Genomic DNA, 22,296 nt, shown 5'->3' with positions numbered 1-22,296 from the left:
CTAACTCGGTACTAGGTGTTGTGTCCCGGTCAAGGCTCGCCACGGCGTACGGTGTTCTCCGTACAAGTGCACGTACAGTACTCCGTACTTTCATTTGCCGTACTTGCAGCAATACAAGTGCAGTAGTTGTAAGTAGCAACTCTCGCTAGCTGTATGGTCGATGCACTGCATGTCATTGAGTTCCAACGATCGGCCAAGTCACCACCATGGACCCGGTTGGCGGGTCAATCCTAATACTAATAGGATATCCACGGCGGGGGGTTGTGTTCACGCCATTTTTGCACACTACTATTCTTGTACGTTGCCTGAACTCGTACATCGTTGCCCCTGAGTAGTAATGAGTACCACGAGAGGAGGCAAGAAGTTGGAAATGGGCAAGACCCCGACTTGACGATTCAACAAGGGGAAATACCAAGGACCTACAACAACTCTGGGTTTACCAAGTGTCGTCTACTGTAGTTGTAAGTATTGTAGCAAGTATAGGACTGAGTAATCCGGAGTACTCCGTACTGTGCACCTAATTTGCCAACAAGCCATCGCTGATAACCCGGAAAAAAACACAGCCTTCCTACTTAGAATGGAGTACCTGTAAGATTAGACGGACCTATGTGACATGCGGCCCGTCCAACTGGTGGAGTGTACCGAGGCAGGATGTGGGTATTGTTACCTTGCCAAGGCCGTGGCCGATTTTTTCAGACGCGAGAGGCTACGCCTACGTGTACGCATCTTTCACGAGAAGGAAGCACTCCTGGGACGTCAACTGCACGAGTATTACACTGTACATTTACACTTGCTCGAGAGTTTGTGTACTATCCGGGCCTGGCTTGCTTGTATTCGTACGAGTACATGTACTAGGAGTCATCGACACGGCTAAGAGGGAGGCCTGTACAGACTTTCATCGAGCTCGAATTTGCTGTTCGACTGTCCGGGTTGATGGCAAGTCTGCATGTCGTAATACGTTGCCAATAGTACAAGTAGTATGAAGGACTGCTCTATTGTATTATATACGTGTCCATGACATGCAAATACGGAGCAGCGTGTGCAGTGTTCCATGTATGCGGACGTGTCCATGACATGCGAATACGGAGCAGCGTGTGCAGTGTTCCATGTATGCGGATATACGTGTCCATGACATGCAAATACGGAGCAGCGTGTGCAGTGTTCCATGTATGCGGACGTGTCCATGACATGCAAATACGGAGCAGCGTGTGCAGTGTTCCATGTATGCGGATATACGTGTCCATGACATGCAAATACGGAGCAGCATGTGCAGTGTTCCATGTATGCGGACGTGTCCATGACATGCGAATACGGAGCAGCGTGTGCATTGTTCCATGTATGCGGACTCTGGGGAACCCAGGCTGGCCAGCAACCCAACTTCCCACTACCTACCGCTATGTCCTGAGCATCGACGGAGTTCTCGCCATGTACCTATCGATCAGGCACCAAGACTTCTTATTTCAGGGTTGGCGTGCTGCAACCGTGGCGTCACACTTCCTGATCCAAGACTCGCCAGTCGACCAATCCCTATCGGCACACTGCCGTCCGCCGGTGTTGTGAGTGATAAGGTTTCATTGCCGGCCCACCCCTGATCAATTGATCCGTAACTCGCAGGCCGTCGTTCTGTAACCGCTCACCCGCTAGCAAGTAACTACACGAACTGTAAGTGTAGCCGTACATTTACGTGTACTGGGGTGGGCGTCAAGTGCAACATGATGCTTCTACCGGAGAAAAGGGTTTGAGATGCTGCATGTAGTAGCATATATCGTGGTGTAATATTAATAACGGATTGCACGCTAGTGACATGGATATGGTGTGGTGTATTGCATAATAGTTATCCATCCCATTCGATTTATGACGCTTCGCATCATTATAACTTACCCATGCTTGATATCGACCTGGGCACCACGCTTTTCTGGTGGACTCTGCCATCGTGAACTCTCCACTTCTCAACAAAACAAGCCAACTTTGTCTGGGCGTATGCACGCCTGCATGCGTGTACTGCATGAACATCGTTCGTTGCTGATTATACAAGTGCACATCCCTGCTCGACCGTTGTCGCCGCTCCCGTCGTTCCGTCCGGCATGCCAGACGACCTTCAGCTCGGCCTGCTGGACGAGCAGGCCGTCTCCGTCTCGGACGGCGAGAGCGAGGATGTGCCGAAGCCAAGGGACACTGCATCGGCATCTCCTGCTCTTTCTCACTTCCTCTCCGCCGTGTCTCTTCCCGGTCGTCATCTAAAATCCGTCATATGGCGCCCTCTCCTGCTTCCCGTCGTGGCCTTCCTCCTCCCCAGCTTTCTCCGGCCCCAGCATGCGGGACATCAAGAAGGCTCCCGGCCGCGCTCTGCCACGGCCTATCTCGACGGCATCCGCGGCATCGCCTCCCTCTTCGTCTTCTTCAACCACTACGCGATGCAGGCCTTCATCACGTCTGAGGGCTGGGGACGCAAGAATTCCATGAACCATGGCCACATCCTCAAGCTTCCTTTCCTCCGCCTTCTATACCAAGGCGCCCCTGCCGTCTGCCTCTTTTTCGTCATCTCCGGCTACGTCTTGTCCTATCGCCTCTTGAGTCTGATCCATCGCCGGGCCTATTCCGATTTCTATCCTGCCGTGAGCTCGCTCGTCTTCCGCAGAGGCATTCGCTTATTTCTCCCGACCATGATTTCGACCTTGGCCATTGTGTTGCTCTTGCGACTCGGCGTCTACGAGCTGACTCGCGAGTTTGCTTACACCAAGGCGTATTTCCGGTACTACATGGAGATTCATCCTGACCGCCTGGGCTCTACCTTTGCCCAGCTGGGGAGCTGGGTCGGCTACATGTACGAATTCGTCGCCTTCTTCACCTGGCGCAATGGTGACGGGACCCCACGTGAGTAGTTGTCCCTGCACGCCGATGCAACTGTACACTTTCTTTCGAATGCGACACTAACGTTCCGTCCCGTCCCTTGCAGAATATGACTTGCACCTGTGGGCCATCCCTGTGGAGTTTCGATGCTCCATATGCCTCTTCGTCGTCATCGTTGGAACCGCTCGTTTGCGCACCGTGGTTCGACTCGTCATTGTGGGTGCCATTGCTCTGTTCGTCCATCGCAACTCTAGATGGGATCTGTTCCTCTTTCTCTGCGGCATGGTCCTGGCGGAACTGGACATAATCCGGGGCGCTCATCGTCATGTCTCGGGCACTTCGAGCCCGACCTTGTGCCCGCAAGAGCAGCATCTGCCGCCATTCCGGGGTCGCTACAAAAGGATCCTTTGGTCCCTTTCCAGCCTCCTAGGTCTGTATCTCCTGTCACAACCTGATTACCAAGGCGAGGTGACGCCCGGATGGAAGTTCCTAACTTCCATCATCCCGGCATGGTGGACGGAGAAACAGTTTCGATTCTGGCAGCCGCTGGGTGCCATCGTGTTTATTCTCGCCGTGGGCCACTCCAGGGGCTGGCAGAAGTTTTTCAACAGTGCTCCGATGCAGTATCTTGGGAAAATATCGTACGCCATGTACCTCATGCACGGCCCAGTCATGCACGTCATTGGCTATCACTGGGAGAGCATGGCGTACAGTATTACGGGGATCGAAGGGTATTGGTTCAACGTGGGCTTCTTTTTCGGCGCTTGCTTCTGCATTCCGACCGTCATATGGGCCGCCGATATCTTCTGGCGAGCGGTCGACGTCCCAACTGTCGCGTTCGCCAAGTGGTTTGAAAAATGGTGTACTGTCGGGGATGAATGACTAGAGGGCAGTGAAGCAACAATTAGATCTATAGTTATCAATCAGAATAAACATGACAACTGAGTGCTGCTGTCCTTTCCTGTTGTACCGAAAAGGGGCTGATATTTTTGCCAACTGCTTTGGTCCAGCGGCAGCAATCTCCAAACAGCCGTCACGAAGCAGTGTTGCAGCTGCGGATGTATTTTATGGTAATATGTTTGCGTAACTGGGCTAGGATTTTCCACTGTACTTGCATTTGCTTCAACTTTGTTTGCATGGTACGGGATACGCAGCTTAGAAATTGCTTTTCTTGAACAGCCCTAGTTTCCCCTTTTCGGCGGTCGAATGTCAAATTCTGGTGGCTGTCGTCATTCTTCTCGTCTATAGGGGAATCATGTCGCCGGACGGAAGCTGCCTTGATGCTGCTGATGTGCTACCCAGTCGAGCTATAAGAACCTTCAGCCTTGGACATAAACTGCCGAGATTGATATTGTGACAGGCGTTGGCCTGCAGGCATATCCATACCACTCTACCCTTCCAACGCTCTCATTTATTGCCTCTTATCCCTCCTCTCGCTACTCTTGGCGTCAATCTGCTGCTGGTGCTGATTTGCACGGGACGCACAGTCATGCGGCCATCATTGCAACCGAAACAGGTGGCAGTAAAGCCATGGAGGACGGTGTTGAACAATCACATCTGATGCCCTGGTTGCATGCCAAGAATTTAGCCGTGCCCACTATGCTGTTTCACATAATCCGGCAAACCACTACAGCGCTGATAATTTATGCTCTCCTTGTCACCTTCTACCAGCCGATGGAAATGGGACCGGTCAACCCCCGTAAATATTGCCAGTGGCCTGAAAATGACATATCATCCCCCAATAAATCCTAGAGCACACAATAATCCTTCTCATAATATCTTCCAAAACTGGCGGGGCTGGTGCTTGTTTGCCGATCGATGTTGGGTATCAGTCTATGCAGCCTAACTCGAACACTGAATGTTGGACCTATGCTTGGCTTACCCTAGACGAACCAGCTAGTATTATTAACCAGCAGTTCGGATAGGTCGCTGCAACAATGCTTAAGCTAGGAAGACGTTGATGTACACAATTTGAAGCGTTCCGTACATGTGCGGAAAGTGAATGGCAACAACGCATGCCATGATTACACATGTAAGCGTGTGGAAGTGTAGCATACATTATTACGCTGTGACCGGCTCTGGTTGCCAGAAATAAACTCAACCTCATGGACTCTGCATGCAAGTACCACCCGGGATAGTCCAGTGTTGGGCGAACAACAGCAGCAATGAAGACGACGATGACGACAACGTCCCATTCGGGATTTGAACTCGTTGCCCAAAATCGTTTCAATTGCCTGTCTTTTCCCCACCGTCAAATGTGAACCAAACATGGCGAGGAGAGGCGATGAGCAGACCATGTATTGCAGTTATTCCTCCCGAGACTCAACGATAAGGCTGATATGAGCCGAGCACATGATTTTGGTTGCTTAAAGTCACCATGGCACCGTACGCGTAGGTAGATGCATTCATCTCGACTGTCCCTCTCGGGATTCGCACATCCTTCGAGAAAGGGGAATGCCGCCTTCGACGTCACAGAATAGGGGAACGTCATCCTCGCCATCTCTCCCAGCTTGTTCAGTTCCCGTCGGATAAAAGTAGTCAACTACTATGCTAGGAAATAACACCAAAGCGGTTGGAAGGCATGGTGGCGAACCGAAAACGAGCGTAGATGGCCATGAATGCGACCAGAGCAGCTCGGCTGACTGACATGACGGATGTCTGCTAGGACTAGATGGATGAATATGGATATATGATTGTTTGTGGTGTTCATTATTATTTACATGGAATATCGCCACCTCTCCCCCTCCGGCGCAAGAGTCGGCGGCCAGCTACTATTACCCCATCCACAAGAAGAGCATCGCCAACAACGTACTCAGCGACATCCACTGGACGTCGACTCTCACGAGTGGCGCTGCCTCCTCCGACTCGGTGGGGGTGACGCTCGGCTCCTCCGTCGTCGTCGTCCCCCCGGTCGTCGTCGTCCCCGTCGTCGAGGTGGACGATGACGACGAGGATGTGCTCGTACGATTCCCAAGCGGCACCCACTTGGTATCGCGAACGACCTTGATCTCGTCGCCCTTGAGCGGCAGCGGCGCCTCGTCGAGGAGAAGGCCTTGGACCGTCTCGAGCGCGCACATTTGCTGTCCGAGCCCCGGCTTGTTGTCGTAGCCGTCGAGGTACCAGCGCATCCCGCACGCGCGGCCCGTCTGGCCGCCGGAGCACGACTTGACTGCCGCCTTGATGGATGGATGCAGCAGCTGCTCCACCCTATCCCGCAGCGCCGGCAGCAGCTTGACGGAGTGCCACATGAAGCGGCTGAGGTAGCCCTTGAGCGTCGTCATGTCGGCGTTGCAACGGTTGACCTTTTCGCAGGCGGCCTCGTACAGGACGAAGCTGTCGTTGCTGTTGCCGTTGGGCGTGAAGAACCAGAGGGCTCCTTCGAGCAGGTTCTCCGCCCGCGTCTCCCACTGCTTGTCGCCCGTGTGGTTGGCCATGATGGCGGCACCGTAGAGGTAGATGCCGCTCGTGTAAGTGTAAGACTGCTTGTTGACCTTGGTGCAGTTGTTGGACGAGTCGACGCCGTCGTAGACGTGATGACTGTTGGCGTCGATGAGCCCAATGTCGCTGGACCAGGTCCACAGCCGGTTCGCCCAGTCGAGGTAGGTGTCGTTGCCGGTGGCGCGGGCGAGGCGGGCGGCGAGCTGGAAGAAGCCGCCGTTGCTCACCGAGTTTCTGTAGTTCATGCCGTTCGGGTTCGAGGGGTATATCTGCCACAGGACACCACCGCCGCAGGCGGACGCGTTCCACCGGCTCGCGAGCGAGTTGAAGACGTTGGCGCCGAGGTCGAGCCAGGAGGGCATCGACTCGTCCGGCTGGGGAAAGTTTCTCTCGGCGGCGGACAGGACGGCCGATCCCCAGAAGAACAGGTCGTCGTTGCCCTCCTCGAGCTCGTGCTCCTTGGGCATGTAGTCGTGGTTCGTGCCGACGTTGGTCGGATTCAGCAGGGCCTGGAGCACGACGTCGTTGTAGCTCGGATCGAGGGTGTAATGGTAGTAATCCAGCAGGGTGCCCCAGAGCGCACCGGCCACCCACCAGTAGTAGGGGTGATAGAGATCGCCAATGTCCTGCAGCCAAGCATGAGCGAGGCGGCGCCGAAGGAGGAGAGATGCTCGGTCTGGGGTCTGGCTTACCACCTGATTCGTCGACTTGTTCCCGCGATAGTACGCCATGGTGTCGTAGGCGAGGGTGCCGGCGACATTTCGAATCGAGTCTGCGAGCAGATGGCGTGTCAGTGCACGATGCCTCGCCAGGTCAGCGCGAGGGTCGCGGAGGGGACGGCGTACAGTCGTTGGTAATGTCGAGCTCGCTCGGTGGCAGGATGGTGGGCGACACGAGGGACGTGGTCGTGCTAGCTAGAGTGAGAGCCATGCTGGGCGCTCGCTGCGTGGCCGGGTTCACGGTTGGTCAGGGGTATCGACGAAGGACATGGGTCCGGAAGACGGGGGGGAGCGAACAGGGAACCCGAGGGTCGACGGGAGAGGTGAAGCCGAACGAAGACTATATCAGGATGGACGAGAGGAAGGACAGCAATGGAGGCAATCGGTGGCTCCAGCAACCGAGTTCAGCACATTGACCCCTACGCAATCGGTGCCAATGAATCGGGAATGGCTCGCCGGCCTGGGAATGCGGCGGTCGAGAATGTCTCAGGAGAAGCGGCAGCCAAGAACTCGGGACGAAGAACGAGCCGCAAACGTGAGCCCTGGATGAATGATTTTATTCTATATGCCATGCCAACCTGGATGAAGACTCTCGAAAATTCGCTCGACACCTGCAGAGGAAGAGGTGGCAGAAATAAAGTTTGCACCGAGAAGGCGACGTACGTGTCCCTCCCGTCGGACGCTCCAGGCGGCAAAATACGGACCACGGATACGGATACGGGGGCCTATTCTGGGGCTTGGCAAGGGAAGGACAAGTATGGACGGCATGCACGCGGGCGCGTGCCGTAGCCGGCAGCCTCGCGATGCCCAGCATGCATGCATTCATTCGCGCGCAGGCATCCCCCTTTCCAGGCAGCGGAGCCGGATGTCTCTGATCGAGCACGGACTTGCACGCATCCTCGGATTCCATTGTCGGCATTGAATGGCACTTGCCTCTTACCCTTGTCACGAATGTCCAGAGCCTTTTTTTAGTTTTCGTGCACTCTCTCGATCGCGGGTGGCTGATCGGCCCATGGTGTGTGATGGACAGACGACCCAACGGACCACCACATCACCGGCCGCCAGCCTACAGCCTCTAACGGCAGGTTTAAGCTTCGTGAGATGCTTTGGTCAAGGAAGCAATGCAATAGGCCTTAAGATGGCCACTTTGTTCCTACCAAATCATGCTAATCCGGCCGCGTACTTGGCTCACAAGCCCTCAGGCACTGCGACACCCACCTTGGACAGGGGGGTTGATGGTACCAAAGGATGGACTAGATAGAAAATAGCAAACTGCTAGTCCTAAATAGCCGCAGTGACGAACATGGGGACGACGAGATAGGCGCCACAGGTTCGATCGACTCCAACTAGATCCCCCCCCCACGATGGTCGCGGAGCAGTAGAAGCCGCGATTGTTCAATACAACTGTACCGTCGTGCACACATCTACGCACCGTATGCCTCGTATTTCCGTAGCATCCATCACAATACTGTTAGAATCTGCATCCTCGATCAAATGCCGTCACTTTTCGGTAGGTGGTTCCGCTCTATAATGCTTCATTTATTAATGCTGTGACTCCGCATTTCAGGCATCAACTTCAACTGCCTAGTTTAGCATCGACGCCACACCGTACTTCAATTTCGTGACTTTCACACAGTGCCGAAATTTAAGTAGACACATGGCCGTGTTCTTTGCATATATCCAATAGCATAACCAGACGACGGAGCAAATTACTCTTCTGTAGCAATTCTCATTCACTTTAGTATACCGTAATGGTAAGTTTTAGCCTTCCGGTATTTCTGGTTAGTCCTATTGCTAAGTATCTCTTATCTGTTCTGTTCTATATATCTGATTGATAGCCTCTGGATTGTCAAACTGAAGGACTGGGGCTGCTGGAACTGCTGCTGCTGTAACTGCTGGGTCTATTATAACTGCTGAGGCTGTTGGAACTGCTGTAGCTTTTGTAACTGCTGGGTCTATTGTAACTTCTGAGGCTGTTGTAATTGCTGGGGCTGTTGTAGCTTCTGGGGCTGTTGTAACTGCTAGTACTGCCCTACGTTGGCCTTTACCCTTATCCTACCAGGAACGTTGTCGCTTGTTACCCTGCTCTACCTATGATTCTATAGTCTCGAATTGCGATGAATTCCGCCGGATACTTGCTTTTAGCTTAGTTGACACATTGCTTCTGTTTTGACTAGGCTCTTGTAGACTATGTATTGAAGAAAGGCTACCTTCTTGAGTGGTACGAGGCCGGCTCAGAAGGTTCTGTACAATAGCTGGGTTACGGATTCGAAAGAGTGACTCTTCAAGATCAAGGCTTATCTAGTCATCAACGTGGGTGACAATCTTCCTTTCCCAATGTAGTATTGTTGATAACGCGTTAAAAAGAAAAGACAGCAAGCAGTATATGCGGAGCTAGCTCATCCGCAATTTCCATGGAGGACACCTCGCCTTCCGGAGTAGGATGCTCGAGGATGGAAAAATATTACTAAACGGCATGTATTGAAGTGGATTGTTTATTGCCATATAATTTACTGTACTGCCCAACTCTTTGGCAATCTTCAGGGTAGTTGCTCACGATCTCACCGACGATGGCAAGTTCAACTTACAGCGTAGCCAACAACCGCAATCGGCGCGAGTATCGGTTCCATCCCTGAGCTGGTATGATACATGAATGAATGGACGAGTATATAAAGGGGGAATCCATTTACGTTGCGGATATCTACCAAGGAAATACAGCGAACGCCTCAAGCAATCAATCAAGACAAGATTAAGGTCTGACAGGCTGTCTAACTCAACTCTTACCGTGCACGTCTTGTCATCATGGCCCATGTTGTTTGATAGTACCAGCACTACTGAAAGTTGTGACATCAGCTGGGGTCAAGCTGAGAGTTATCTAGTTCAGCCTTGGAAGCTGTCGACACATGCAAGGCAAGATGTGCTTCTGGTCGGAAATCCATCCGCCTTGTTCAAATTCGCGCGGCAAGGACCTTCATCCCCCCCCCCCCCCCCCCCCCCGGAGCACGCATTGTTGTTGCTGATCACACCGGTCTTATAGCACGTCGGCTGTGCCGCCAAAAATCATGGTCGGGTCCCAGGGATCAGGGCAGTCCAAGCCTTCCAATATCCACCGACTCAGAGAAGGTGTGACACAGTAGTTGGCCCAAGCAATCTTGCCAGAAGAATTAGGGATGCCAAGGGCATGTTTCGCAAGTCCTTTGTCCGGATGTCCGATGCACAGGCAGTCACCGAAGCCCTGCCACTTGGAAACCTTGGTCTCGCACAAGGTTGCCGCACCGGCCTCGGCGTCGATCCTATCCAGCACGGCCGAGTTCTTGACGTGACAGCACCGCTCCTGTCTGGACCACAGTAACCCTCTGTAGCTTCTGGTAGCACAAAGAGTGAGCGGGATAGCACCAGCTTTGCTTGCAAGTGTACTGAGTTTAACCTGCGTGGTGAGCTTGCCCGATTCTCCGATCCACCTCTTATCGTTCGCAAAGCCAGCGTTCACAATCGCAATGAGCCCGAAGACGACGTTACCCTTCATGTTGGAGTCGAATGTTGAAGTTGGAATTCTTGCTTGTTGAGGATTCAGGTTCGAGGATAGTGTACTCCTAGCCTTTTCTTCATCCATTCACAAGTTTTGGCTGGGAGATGTCACAGTAATATATATGACAGACCCTTCGTTGTTGAACTCCGTACTGGTGGGACAGCTGTATCTGTAACCCCATAGCAACACGTCGGATTTGGCTCCTGAGTATTTCCTTTGGGTGCAAGCAACCGGAGTTTGACATCTCAAGTTTCCAGACAATCGTAACTTGCTACTTCAGTATCCGGTGGTAAATCATGCTCGAAATTACTCGCAGGTACCGAGCAATTAATGCGGGGACTAGGTATACTAGAGGCCAATGTTGAGACCAGCGTTTGGTGTCAGGTGTAGGCCGACTGACGGGATGTTAATTTGGGCAAACGCATGAAGGGGAGATGTTCGGAATGATGGCAAGGCAATGGAAGTGGATTCAGGATCGAATATCATGTACTATTACTCCGTACCGGCACCAACATCCCGGTTCAGCCAATGAGGCTGCCTACACTGAATATTGCGGAGAATGCAAATCAACGTTCGTTGGAGAAGCCAGCTAGCTGGGCGGGCCAGGCGGCTGCGGCTGCTAGTTGCATGAGGATGATCTGTTTGTAGCCATTTCTGGTGGCCCCCTCCGATGAGAAGGTTTCACCAGCAGACGATGATGGCAGCTTGCCGCCATCCGGCACTGTTCACGGCAAAGCAGCCTAAGATTTAACATTACCATCTATTGCCCACGTCTAATTCTCATTAATCGTCTCACCCTTCTCTACCCTTGGCAGACAAATACTCTTTTAAAGCAAGTACTTTCAGTAAAACACAGGTAATTATTGTGCAATTGTATCATTCAACTGTTTTTAATCCCGTCCGACCGAGGCTCAGTGTCGGTGCCCGTAGATACGACTTGAGCATCTACCTGATTGTCCGCGTACTTTTAAAATCATTCATAGTCCAGTATTTGTCAGTAATTCCCTAGCCCATGCCGTATTCCGATCTTGATGTTGAGACCGTGGAGCAATCGCCTTTTGGTCCTCCAATGGAAGGCAACGTCGGATGATCCTCCGAGAACATCCCGCTCCACAACGAACATTCGCCGTCTCATATATGTGTGAAAGATGCCCCAGCAAGCAAATCCTTGCAAAACGACACATGCTGCAAGGCTCATTGCACTGCGTTATGCCATGCAGGTGTGCGAACGGAGTGCACACCAATATGTAGCATGTGTGTTGGCACTGTTTGGGCATTCATATCCAGGAACACGCTGTATATTTGGTACGAAGAATGATCGACAGCAGACTCGCAATGCCCCATCGTATACGCTAGCTGGGGCGCAGCTCTCACACAGAAAACCTGAACTTGGACAAGCACACCCACTTGCAGTTTCGTGGCGGCGTAGGTGATGCTCAGGGGCTCCAGGGGTCTCTGTAGTGCTATTATTTCCACCACAACTCCTAGCGTCCCAACAGCGAGTGTGCAGCACGAGTAGATTGTAGTGACCATGCGACGCGTGCTACAATATTTACTCCGCATAGTGTACACGAAGTTTGATGAATTTGCCGCGCTGTGAGGTCATACAAATTCAGTGTACACGAGTGGGAACTTGGGTGCATCCTCAACTTGAGCGAGAAATAAACTCACTCACTCGTACCCTCCTCCTCCTCCCTTTTCAGCCTAGTCTCGGGCGGGTAGCGGCGATGGACTGAATAATCGTAAACAAGGGTTCACGGATGCACAATACTTACGCAAGAAGTTCGGAGTAATATTATGTTTATGTTTATCTATAGCCCAAGTAAGACTCCAGGGGTACATGAAAGGTTCCACGAACCTGGTCATCGTCTTCATTGGCGTCCCTCGAAAGGTCCCTAAAGGTGGATCTCTCAACACGTAGTTCGGTCTTCCAGACAAATCTCGTTAATCACACGCAATCGAACTCTTGATGGCTGATGCAGAGTAAATGGGTTTCGGAATGGGAATAGAGTTTCCCCTCCTCACCATCGGTCTGGTTCATGTATCTGCAATCTCGGATGGACCCGTAGAAACTTGGCAATGTACAATTGCGGTGCCAGCCTTTCGATAATGCCACTGAGGTGACTACATGCCAAGCATACGTCCAAAAACCCGTGTTCAAGCATTTCTGCAAATGTATTTCTTCGCATGGATTAGTCAATCCTTACGAGAATATCACCCTTCAACGCCCTTTGGCCCATGAAACGAAGAAAGGTACGAGCAGCACCGAAATGTTGAGCGTAGCAAATCCAGCTATATTCTACTACAAGCACCACAATTGTCTAGCGAGTGGGTAACAGGCGTTACCGTGTGAGAGGTTAACCTCCAGCCTGTTCGCAAGTACATGAGGGTATAGAAATCCGACATTATGGTTCCCACAAAGCTAGGGGTGCATTGAGATATTGAGATCATTGGAGAGACAACGGCCTATAACGGAGAGCCAGGTGTTAAACAAGCCAGGAAAAATAGAGACATTGTCGTGCAGAAGATTGTACACAACTTACTCAGATGCTCTCACCTTGTCCGTAGATTAGTCAAATAATAATCTAAATACTGCCTGGTGAATTGTAAAGGGCCTCGGCAGGTACGATTAGACCCTGTTTGAGTCCAAAGGATGCACTACGATGCAGGCGGTGCTCTTCGCACTGTCTGTCATACGAAGCCGCGAGCGGCAAAAAGTGGCTGTACCGGCAGAATTCGCCGTCAGATGGCGGCTGCGCCAGGCACCAACAACTCGGCATCTGTGGTGCTAGCTCACCCGCCTATTCCCGTGGGGGAAATGGCGTCTTCAGGAGATGGATGCTCGAGGATGAAAAAAATACTATTGGAGAAATAGATGGCCGTTGGGCGTTGAACTATTTGAAAATGAACCCCAACGTCGATACGATGGAGCGAACAAACGGGGACACAGAAGCGGCGGATCGTCGTCGAGTCCATCCGGGGCGGGAGAGTGATGCAAAGGGACCATGTGATGAGACGGCGCTCGGGAAAACGAACACGTCAACTGGAGGAGGGTGGAGCTGGACGAATAGAAAGGTAGGTCCATCGATCGGCACACAAGTTGGCACCACAACCGTCGCCCCACGGGATACGCCTCCTCGGCACAGGAGAGGGATGGGAGGGGGGAGGGGAGGGTGGATGGCATCCTCTTGTTGGCGTAGCGAAAGCTAGCTGCGTTACCAATGCCAGTTCACAGGCCAACCTATCAGGAATCGCGTCTGCGACCCTTTATTCTCCATACAACGAGCAGCTGCAGAAATACTCCCTTGTTCCGCCGCCAAGAGGCTGGTGCCGGGAACCCGCTTCGCTGGAACGTACGCCGGAATGCGGCACCGAGTGGGGCCGCGAAATGTGGGGATTCCGGTGGAGATCCGTCCCGCGTCCCCGTCTTACCCATTTCGTGCCCCTGTCACACACATCTCGGCGGCATAGTCGCAGCGAATCTATTTCTATCCATCGATTCCCCCGTCTCTCCGTGATTCCTTTGCTCCCTGCTCCTCTTCCGTTTCTTTAGGAGCGCGTACCTTTTCGGGTCGACACGAGCCGTGTCTCCCGTCCAGCAAGGATGAACGATGACGATGCATCCGTCGGGCAATGACTGCCACGACCAGCACGCAGTTGTGATGGTAGGTACGGAACAAATCCGGTACGGCTGCTTTCAAAGGCCGGAAGGGCTACGGCGGCGACGGAAGGCCATGTCGCCGCACCCGCGCCGTCGATATGCCACCCGGCGCAGCTGGACGCAGACGTATTGCCAAGAGACGCGTTCCGTCGGCACCGAAGCTGCGGCACTTCGATGACGTCTATCGAGGTGTTGCCGCCGCTGCTAAACTAGAGACGGTTCGTCGAGCATGGCCACCTTTAGACGTGGACTCTTCTCGTCACGAGCGGTGCGTTTGGTAGTCCATCGTGAGCCGGATGACGCAGCCCACCGTGTGAGATTTCACTTGGTGTGGCATGCCGCTTGACTCGTTTCACCGACCGCACATGTCTCGGGAGATTGGTGAAGTGAATACAGAAGGCTTTGCAAGGCAGAGGAGGCCTCGCCACGACGAGTCGATGAAGAGTATGCGTCTTGCGTCATGGAAACTGCCTCGTGCAGCCGAGCGACCATGTGTCGGACGACTTGGGAAGAGATTGGAACAGACATTGCAAGCTCAGACGTGGCGCCACATATCCCGAGGTGGCCTGGCCAGGATGAATTAAGGGGGAGGATTTATGCTGCGTCATGAACCGACTGTCCTTGTCGAGCATCGAACCACCAAGAACAACGACAAGGTGGCCACGAACTGAAGGCGGCAGGCATACAGCACCACCATTGACATGCAGAGGCAGAAACCAACGTCTTGTGTGAATGAAGCAGGATACCACCAGGCTTTCACCAATTCCAAGGATAGTCCAGTCCTTGGTCATGAAGGTTATGGTGTGCAGGGCACATACGGCACCACCGCTGCAGGCAGAGGCAGAAATCAACGTCCTTTGTGAGTGAAGCAAGACACGACCAAGCTTTTGCCAATTCTAGGCGTAGTCCAAATCATTGGGTCATGGTGTCCACGGCATGTTCGGCACCGCCACGACAGGCAGAGGCAGAAATCAACTTCACGACCAGGCTTCTGCCAATTCTAGGCGCAGTCCAAGATCAGGCGACGTGGTGCGCATGACACACGCGGCAGGCAGAGGCAGAAATCAGCGTCTTTTGTGAGTGAAGCAAAACACAAATCATCGTCTTTTGTAAGTAAAGCAAGACACAAATCATCGTCTTTTGTGAGTGAAGCAAGACACTGTCCAAGGTCAGGGGTCATGGTGCGCACGACACACGCGACAGGCAGAGGCAGAAATCAACGTCTTGTGTGAATTTAGCAAGACACGGCAAGGCTATGGCACCGGGGACCTCGAAAACTCTCACAATGAAAGCGCAACTATCCTGTTCGCCAACTCGGGGGGCAAGTTCGAGGTCATGGCGTAAAGGGCACGCTATCTCCCGGTCGCGGTCTCTCCAAATAGTCATCGGGTATGTCTTTGATGGCAGGCGCCTTGTCCATGGTTAGTCGAGGATGACGCAGAGCCAAGTCATGGTCAGCAGGGATGCGGGGGAGCATGGACTGACTTGAAGCTTCTCGGCCCAAACTCGAATGTCGTCATAGTTTTTGCAGCGGTGCTTCGTGTTGAAGTCGGGAAAGGCCGCAGGCTTCTCGCCGGCCCAGACCTGGCCGAGGACGCCCGTGTCGGCGTTGCACATCAAGACTTGGCGTATGGTGTCGAGGCAGTGGGCTTGACGACGTCAGCTTCTTCGTCGCCGGGCCCGCCGTCGCCGTGGAGCGGACGACGGGTGCAATCATGGCACGCGCCACTCACTGACGTGCAGGCGCAGGATCTTGTCGTCGTTTTTGAAGGCGTGCTGGCCCATCTCCTTGTAGCGATCAAAGTTGAAGTAGAGGGACTTTCGCAGCAGATTCTGCGCCGAGGTCAGCCGGCCTTGCTCCGGGACGAGGGCCGCGGGGCACGAACGAGGCAGTGGAGGTGGTGCATTCCCTCGACGTTGACGAGGAATCCGCCGCCGTACTTGTGGGCTCGCTGGACAAACGACGGTTGCAGCCCGCTCGCGAGGCCGTCCTCGTACGATATGACGCCCGGTCGGTCTGCGGCATGCACGACACCCGGTCAGCGGGCGGCTCGCACGGCTCTCGGAGGCCGCGATGCTTACAGTTGACGCCGAGGTCATCCCAGGCCTTGTCGACCTCGGGGGATCCGACCTGACGATAGATGTTCTCCTTCATGAAGGAGCCGTTGAACAGCTGGGCCTCGTAACGTATGGGCACGTCCTTGAGGAGCGGTGCTGGGCGTCAAGGTCAGCCGCGCCGTCGCTCGAGCCGGAGGCCGGGGGCGAGGGACGAGCAAGACTTACACCACTGCGTCGTGTGGGCGGCGCACTTGGCATCCAAGGCCGACGGCCGAATGGCAGCACGGGCGCCGGCGAAGAAGGATGCGGCGCAGAGGACGACGGCGACGGCGAGAAAGAGAACGGCCCGGACCAGCAGCGGCAACCAGGGCCTCCTCTTCCGTCGGTCCTGGGGGATGGGGATTTGAGAGAACTCGAGGTCGTCGTCGGAATCGCTCGGGTTTTGCGGCAGCAGCCGCTGCTGGGACTCCTTGGCCACGGCCATGGTGAATTCGGCAGAGGAGGCGGGACGAGGGACTGCGAGATGGGTGATGGGAGACGGAGAGAGGGGCGACGAGGGATGATGGAGGAGCGATGGTGGATGGAGGAGCGATGGTGGAATGGCCGTCGACGATGAGTTGGCAGAGACGAGGCACGACGAGGGATGATGGAGAGGCGATGTTGGAATGGCCGTCGATGATGAGTTGGCAGAGACGAGGCACGACGAGGGACGATGGAGGAGCGATGGTAGATAGAGGAGCGATGGTGGAATGGCCGTCGACGATGAGTTGGCAGAAACGAGGCACGACGAGGGATGATAAAGAGGCGATGTTGGAATGGCCGTCGACGATGAGTAGGCAGAAACGAGGCACGACGAGAGATGAATGATAAGCGATGCACAATCAACCATGAACAATGGAAGGAACGGAGGAATGGAACGTCGCTCCTTCCCAAACAAAAAAAAAGTCGAATGCGGAAAGTGCGATGGCGTAGACGCCGCACCTGCCCAGTGCCGGGCCTCTACGAGTGCGGATACAGCGTCCGGCACTGGCTGGTGCATGCAACGTGTAGGCGCGAATCGAGCGAATCGACCCGGCCATCCAGAGGCACAACGAGATGCCGACAAACAGGACGGCTCGCCCCATGTGACGTGACGGCGACGAGGGGATCGATCCACCGATCGACCGGGTCTCGCATGCATCCGGCTCAAACTGTGGGGGGCGGGGGATGTGGAAGCTCGTCGGGACGTGGGCGACGCGCTTCGGAGATTTCCGTGTCCGCTCACGGCCATGCGCACTGTGCTAAGCGCACGCCAACAGCGGCTACAGCGCATCCGCTCGTCAACATTCCGCGCCCGCACGTACCCGTCACGTACCGCCGTCGTACAGGTACATCGAGGTCGACATCGTCACAGTCACATGATGCCCTCGCCGCCGTTCAAGCTCTCGCGCGCGCTCCTCGATGCGGCATCGGACAGGCCGCAGGGGAATTTGAAAAACAACCTGCACATGGCAGCATGTGAAGCATGTGAAAGGGCGGCACTCGATGGCACGGAGCGCGTCCCGGCCGGTCGCTGCTGTGGCCATGGTATGCAATGGAGATTGCATCATAGTCGTGCAACACACGCTGTGGATGGTCACGTGCGCACACAGTGCGCGTAGATGGAGGCTCAGGATGCCACTGTCGGCACGTCCATACGGACACGAGAGGCCTCTAAGGAGATGATGGATGCGCAACGCCCATCAAGACAATGACGGCGATAACAATGAGGACAACAATGGCACGTCACGGTCCATTCCTGATGGCTCACATCGGTTGATTGATGGATCAATTCATCCATCCATCATCCATCCATCCACCTACACAGTGTCGATGCATCCATCCATGTCCAGGTACCTCTCCAGGGCGCAGAGGTACCTGTCGTCTACCACGGCAGATGCCACAAGCCAACGTTTCTGCGCGCCAAAGCTTCCAGCAGCAAATACAGGGGCTTGTGCTGGGGATTCGTGCTAGGCTTCGTGCTAGGCTTTGTGCTGCAAGTACCGTCGAGGTAGAGTCAGGTGACTCCCACGGTGCGCTTCCTCGCGAGAAGCGTGTGCGGGCTCGCCTGTGGGTACATGCCCGGTACTTGGTCGGGGTTCCACAGGGGTCGCCCAGGCCAGGCCCAGCCCTCGGCTTCAGCGGCCCTGGATGGCGCTGGAGGACCCTGAAGGACCCTGAAGGGCCCTGAAGGGCCCTGACGGTGCCAAGGATGCCAAGGATCGGCATGCTTCTGACAGCTTGACGCCCGTTGGCGCCTCCCGCGCCTCGCTCGCGCCTCGCTGGGCGGCTCTCTGGCGGAATTCTGACGTCTCCGTCTCACCAGCCTCGTCGGAGCCATGCCGTCGACGAAGCTGGGCTCCCCCTTCAGGTCTAGCCCAGAGCCGCTGCCATTTCCATCTTCGACCTGGGCTAGCTCGGCCGGTGAGGAGAACGAAAGCGACCGTCACTCGAGCGTCGTTCCGAATCACCTTGGTCCCATGGCTGCTTTCAGCGCCGCCACCGGCCGGGACGCTCCCCCAAGCTTCGAGACGCTCCCCCAAGCTTCGAGACCCCCCCCCCCCCCTGCTGCTCTCACGCATCCTCGGCCGTCGACCTGCGCCGTCCGCGCGATCCTCCATGCCTCCACGCCGTTTCCAGGAACAGGCACGACACGAGGCGACCGAAACGATCGGATGCAGACCCGAGCTTGTCCCCGTCCGAAGGGGCCCCGTCCGGATCCGAGCCGTCCAAGCAGCCGTCGACGACGACGAGCCGCTGCCATCTCGGACCAGAGTTGCCGAAGGGTAGAGCCACCGACCGCAATCGGTCGACGCCGTGGCTTGCCCGCCTGCCTCTCGACAATGGCACCGTCATCCAACGCCGCGCTCCTCGTCGTGTGCGAATAAGCATACTCTGCAGACGCTAGACGGCACCGATGCAGCACCGCCCTGAGCCCTCCATTCGCCGCCCAGCTTCCGTCACGGCCACGAGCTAGCTGGATCGAGTCCTCACTTCCCGCCGTCGACGCGCTAGCTCTGTCGTCACAAGGAAACGGTCTCTGCCGTCACAAGGAAACGGTCAGTCTCGGGGCGCGCAACGGCAAGGCAAACGTCACCGGGAGCCCCCCAAGGCGTCGAGGCCATGAAACATAAATCTCGGCCGATCCCCTCCTCGATTCATCACATTCGACATTCCATCAAGCACTCGCTCCCTCGACATCCAACTCGTCGAGAATATCTCATCTCCGTTTGCGAACCATCTGTCTCATCCGATCATCCATCGTCCGTCGGAGACACCCATCCCCGCCTTTTATCAAACTGCACCCCCCTAGCCGTCTCGCACCCCCTTGCCGTCTCACACCCGCCCCGACGTCAACATGAAGGTCACACTCCTCGCCCTCCTCGCCGCCGCGTGCACCACCATGGCCGCGCCCGTGGCCGAGGCCAAGGCCGAGGCGAAGCCGGGATACGCAGACTACGGCAAGTATGAGGGGGCCGGCGCCGCTCCCGGAGGCGGATATGCCGACTACGGAGACTACAAGGGCGCCGGCGAGAACGCCGCTCCCCCGGGTGCCGGCTCCGATGCCCCCCCTCCCAAGGACGGCTACGCGAGCTACGGCGACTACGACGGCGCCGGCGAGAGCCCCGCGGCCGGCGCTCCCCCGACCAAGGACGGTTATACGACCTACGGCGACTACCCCCCTCCCAAGGACGGCTACAGCAGTTACGGATCGTACAAGAAGCAGTAAACGTAGCGTCACCGGGACAAGCGTTGTCGGGGCAAAATGCGACACAGGTTTTGTACAAGACCGGATCCGGAACAGTAGGAAAGGATCGGCCGGAGGAAATAAGCTGAGGTTTGATACTAATACAATAATATCCACGAAGAGATCACCACCCGGGGCATTTCCTACCCGGTGCATTGTGTCGGCTGACTTGTGACGATTCATCTCCGTGAACCATGCTGTAGTCCAACCCGCGCTCGCCCTGATGCTAGGCGCATCCTCACAACTGACTGCCCTTGACGGCCCTTGTCATACCACACGATGTCTGCCCTTGACGGCCCTTGTCATACCACACGATGTCTGCCCTTGACAGCCCTTGTCATACCACACGATGTCTGCCCTTGACGGCCCTTGCCATACCACACGATGTGTGCAAGACGAGATGAGATGCAAGCTGCATATGGCTTATGCTAGACGCAAGCTGCATATGGCCCATGTTTGCCCAGAGCTCACGCCCTCATCTCCGACTCTTCCCGGCGACCTCGACGCACTCTGCCGCTGCCGAGCCTGCACGTCGGCTTGCTGCTAGGTAGTCAAGAAGCGCAGAAACGGCGCCACGGTGCTTCAAGCTTTCGGATGCATCTTTCAAGGGACCTATTTCAGCATGGACCGTTTCGACGGCCAAGTGAAAGTGGATTCATCGGCGTCCTGCCCCTCCCTGCTTCCTCGTTCCGTTCCGGCCTGGAAACCTTGTCGGCGCCGTCTTGCCCCATCGCAGCAGGGGTACGCACGTAGCTCGACCTGCGAGATGCCGCACCTCGGCCGGGGACAAACGACGCAGGAAGCGAACCATGGGTCCTTGTCGCTCTTTCGACGGCGCGCGTACTGGTGTCTTGGGCGTGGCCGTGTCCATGTCCATGACCTCCGTCATCCATCTCCATCTCCACGTCCCCCTTCCTGCGCCAGAACCGTGATGCCAATCGAAACGTTCCTGTCGAGGGCACCCACCAGGGCAGCAAAGAAGCTTCGGGTCGCCGAGCCTCTCCCCCTCCAGTTCGCGGGGTGGCGTTCGGAACTAGCGTAGAAAAGGCACGTTAGCATCGTCATGATTATGCCACCGCAAACGTCGCCCAGGGAGTCCAAGGTCGGGACGACTGGGGATGGCGGGTAACCACGGTATTCAACTCGGGACATCGCAGGTCCTAGCGTTACGGAACACAGGGCATGTTGCCGCGGCCCATGCACAAGGAACGTCCCCGGAGAAGCCAAGTAGCGGCGTGCGCGAGACGGGCTGATCATCAGTATGCTTTTCCATGCTCATGGCCATTTGGGTCGCCGCCATGTTACATCGGCGGCAGCTGAAATTTGACATCGCCGCCAAAGCGTGAGACGCCGCAAGCGCGAGGTCCAACAACGCCACTTCGTCAGAGACCGTCGCCGTCGCCGTCGCCGTCATGGTGGCTGCACCGTCACGGTCGCTGTCTCTGTCACGGTCGCTGCCTTGGCGTTGGTCTCCCTCTGGGCTTCTCCCTTCAGGCGTCACTCGGGCGCCTCCAACCGCTTATTCTCGGTTGGGCATAAGTCCAAACCCAACAAAGGTCATCACTTCGCGTGCGATTCAAGAAGCCGCAGGGCAGCCATGCGTCCCGGATCGGGAGTCGCTCGTCGGTTCGGCCGGCAGAACATGCAACAGGCCATCCAGTGACATGGGCTACGTCGCAGTGCTCCGCATGGGGACGGACAAGTTTGATCCGCCAAGAGGTAGGTACGTTGCCAATTATAGAATCGGCTGAATCATGAATGGGATGACGAGAATGCCGGTTCGCCCCTCCACGCCTGGAAGAGTCGGTCGCTGCCCAGGTGCCCTCGCTGACGCTTCCAAGTTCCGGAGCAACGGAAGTGCACGACATGCAGTGGCAGAGTAGGTGCTGGCCAGAAATGACAACGTTCTGAAGCATGTTTTGGGGCTTTCTCAGCCGTGAGCCGTCCAAGTCGGAATTCGGCAGTCGAGAATGCTTGAGCATACGTGCCGGTTGGCATATGCTGCTCGACAATCCGCCGTCGCACGGGGTTAGGGAGGAGTACGGCAGCACGTCGGTGGAATTGTCTTCCGCCAGGTCCGCCATGTCCGCCATGTGGTGCGTCCATGGGAGTAGGTTACGGGCCGCCGCCTCTCCTTGTTCGACCGTCCAGCCCGGCTGTAGAGCTTGATGCGGATTGTTTCCAAGGTCACCCGTGGGGGGTCAACCATGTGAGTTCAACCGTGGGAATAATCTGGTCTGCGAGTAAGACGCGCGAGAAATGTGCAAACACTCCC

General features: G+C 55.5%; 7 protein-coding genes across 7 annotated transcripts; 3 read left to right on the top strand and 4 right to left on the bottom strand.

Annotated features, from left to right (window-relative positions):
- Positions 1 to 2,084: 2,084 nt before the first annotated feature.
- DCS_03378 (acyltransferase) lies at positions 2,085 to 3,732 on the top strand (the record flags this gene model as incomplete). Its single annotated transcript, XM_040800697.1, has 2 exons — positions 2,085 to 2,874; positions 2,957 to 3,732. 2 exons carry the CDS (start codon positions 2,085 to 2,087, stop codon positions 3,730 to 3,732), a joined length of 1,566 nt encoding a protein of 521 aa, XP_040655730.1.
- A 1,892-nt stretch (positions 3,733 to 5,624) lies between these two features.
- Positions 5,625 to 7,218, bottom strand: DCS_03377 (uncharacterized protein; the record flags this gene model as incomplete). The annotated part of the gene is made up of 3 exons (XM_040800696.1): positions 5,625 to 6,914; positions 6,981 to 7,060; positions 7,134 to 7,218. 3 exons carry the CDS (start codon positions 7,216 to 7,218, stop codon positions 5,625 to 5,627), a joined length of 1,455 nt encoding a protein of 484 aa, XP_040655729.1.
- Positions 7,219 to 10,038: 2,820 nt separating this feature from the next.
- Positions 10,039 to 10,533, bottom strand: DCS_03376 (uncharacterized protein; the record flags this gene model as incomplete). Its single annotated transcript, XM_040800695.1, has 1 exon — positions 10,039 to 10,533. The coding sequence occupies one exon, from the start codon at positions 10,531 to 10,533 to the stop codon at positions 10,039 to 10,041; it is 495 nt and encodes a 164-aa protein (XP_040655728.1).
- Positions 10,534 to 15,530: 4,997 nt separating this feature from the next.
- Positions 15,531 to 16,739, bottom strand: DCS_03375 (uncharacterized protein; the record flags this gene model as incomplete). The annotated part of the gene is made up of 6 exons (XM_040800694.1): positions 15,531 to 15,608; positions 15,683 to 15,846; positions 15,931 to 16,030; positions 16,084 to 16,214; positions 16,280 to 16,411; positions 16,481 to 16,739. The coding sequence occupies 6 exons, from the start codon at positions 16,737 to 16,739 to the stop codon at positions 15,531 to 15,533; spliced, it is 864 nt and encodes a 287-aa protein (XP_040655727.1).
- Positions 16,740 to 18,612: 1,873 nt separating this feature from the next.
- DCS_03374 (uncharacterized protein) lies at positions 18,613 to 19,161 on the top strand (the record flags this gene model as incomplete). The annotated part of the gene is made up of 1 exon (XM_040800693.1): positions 18,613 to 19,161. The coding sequence occupies one exon, from the start codon at positions 18,613 to 18,615 to the stop codon at positions 19,159 to 19,161; it is 549 nt and encodes a 182-aa protein (XP_040655726.1).
- Positions 19,162 to 19,631: 470 nt separating this feature from the next.
- On the top strand, positions 19,632 to 20,003 carry DCS_03373 (uncharacterized protein; the record flags this gene model as incomplete). Its single annotated transcript, XM_040800692.1, has 1 exon — positions 19,632 to 20,003. The coding sequence occupies one exon, from the start codon at positions 19,632 to 19,634 to the stop codon at positions 20,001 to 20,003; it is 372 nt and encodes a 123-aa protein (XP_040655725.1).
- Positions 20,004 to 20,676: 673 nt separating this feature from the next.
- Positions 20,677 to 20,898, bottom strand: DCS_03372 (uncharacterized protein; the record flags this gene model as incomplete). Its single annotated transcript, XM_040800691.1, has 1 exon — positions 20,677 to 20,898. The coding sequence occupies one exon, from the start codon at positions 20,896 to 20,898 to the stop codon at positions 20,677 to 20,679; it is 222 nt and encodes a 73-aa protein (XP_040655724.1).
- Between the last annotated feature and the right edge of the window lie 1,398 nt (positions 20,899 to 22,296).

Source organism: Drechmeria coniospora, chromosome 02 (genome assembly GCF_001625195.1).
Source record: "Drechmeria coniospora strain ARSEF 6962 chromosome 02, whole genome shotgun sequence".
In the NCBI taxonomy this organism is placed as follows: Eukaryota; Fungi; Ascomycota; class Sordariomycetes; order Hypocreales; family Ophiocordycipitaceae; genus Drechmeria; species Drechmeria coniospora.
Note: the sequence above shows the minus strand (reverse complement) of the source record. Positions and strands in the feature narration are given on the sequence as shown.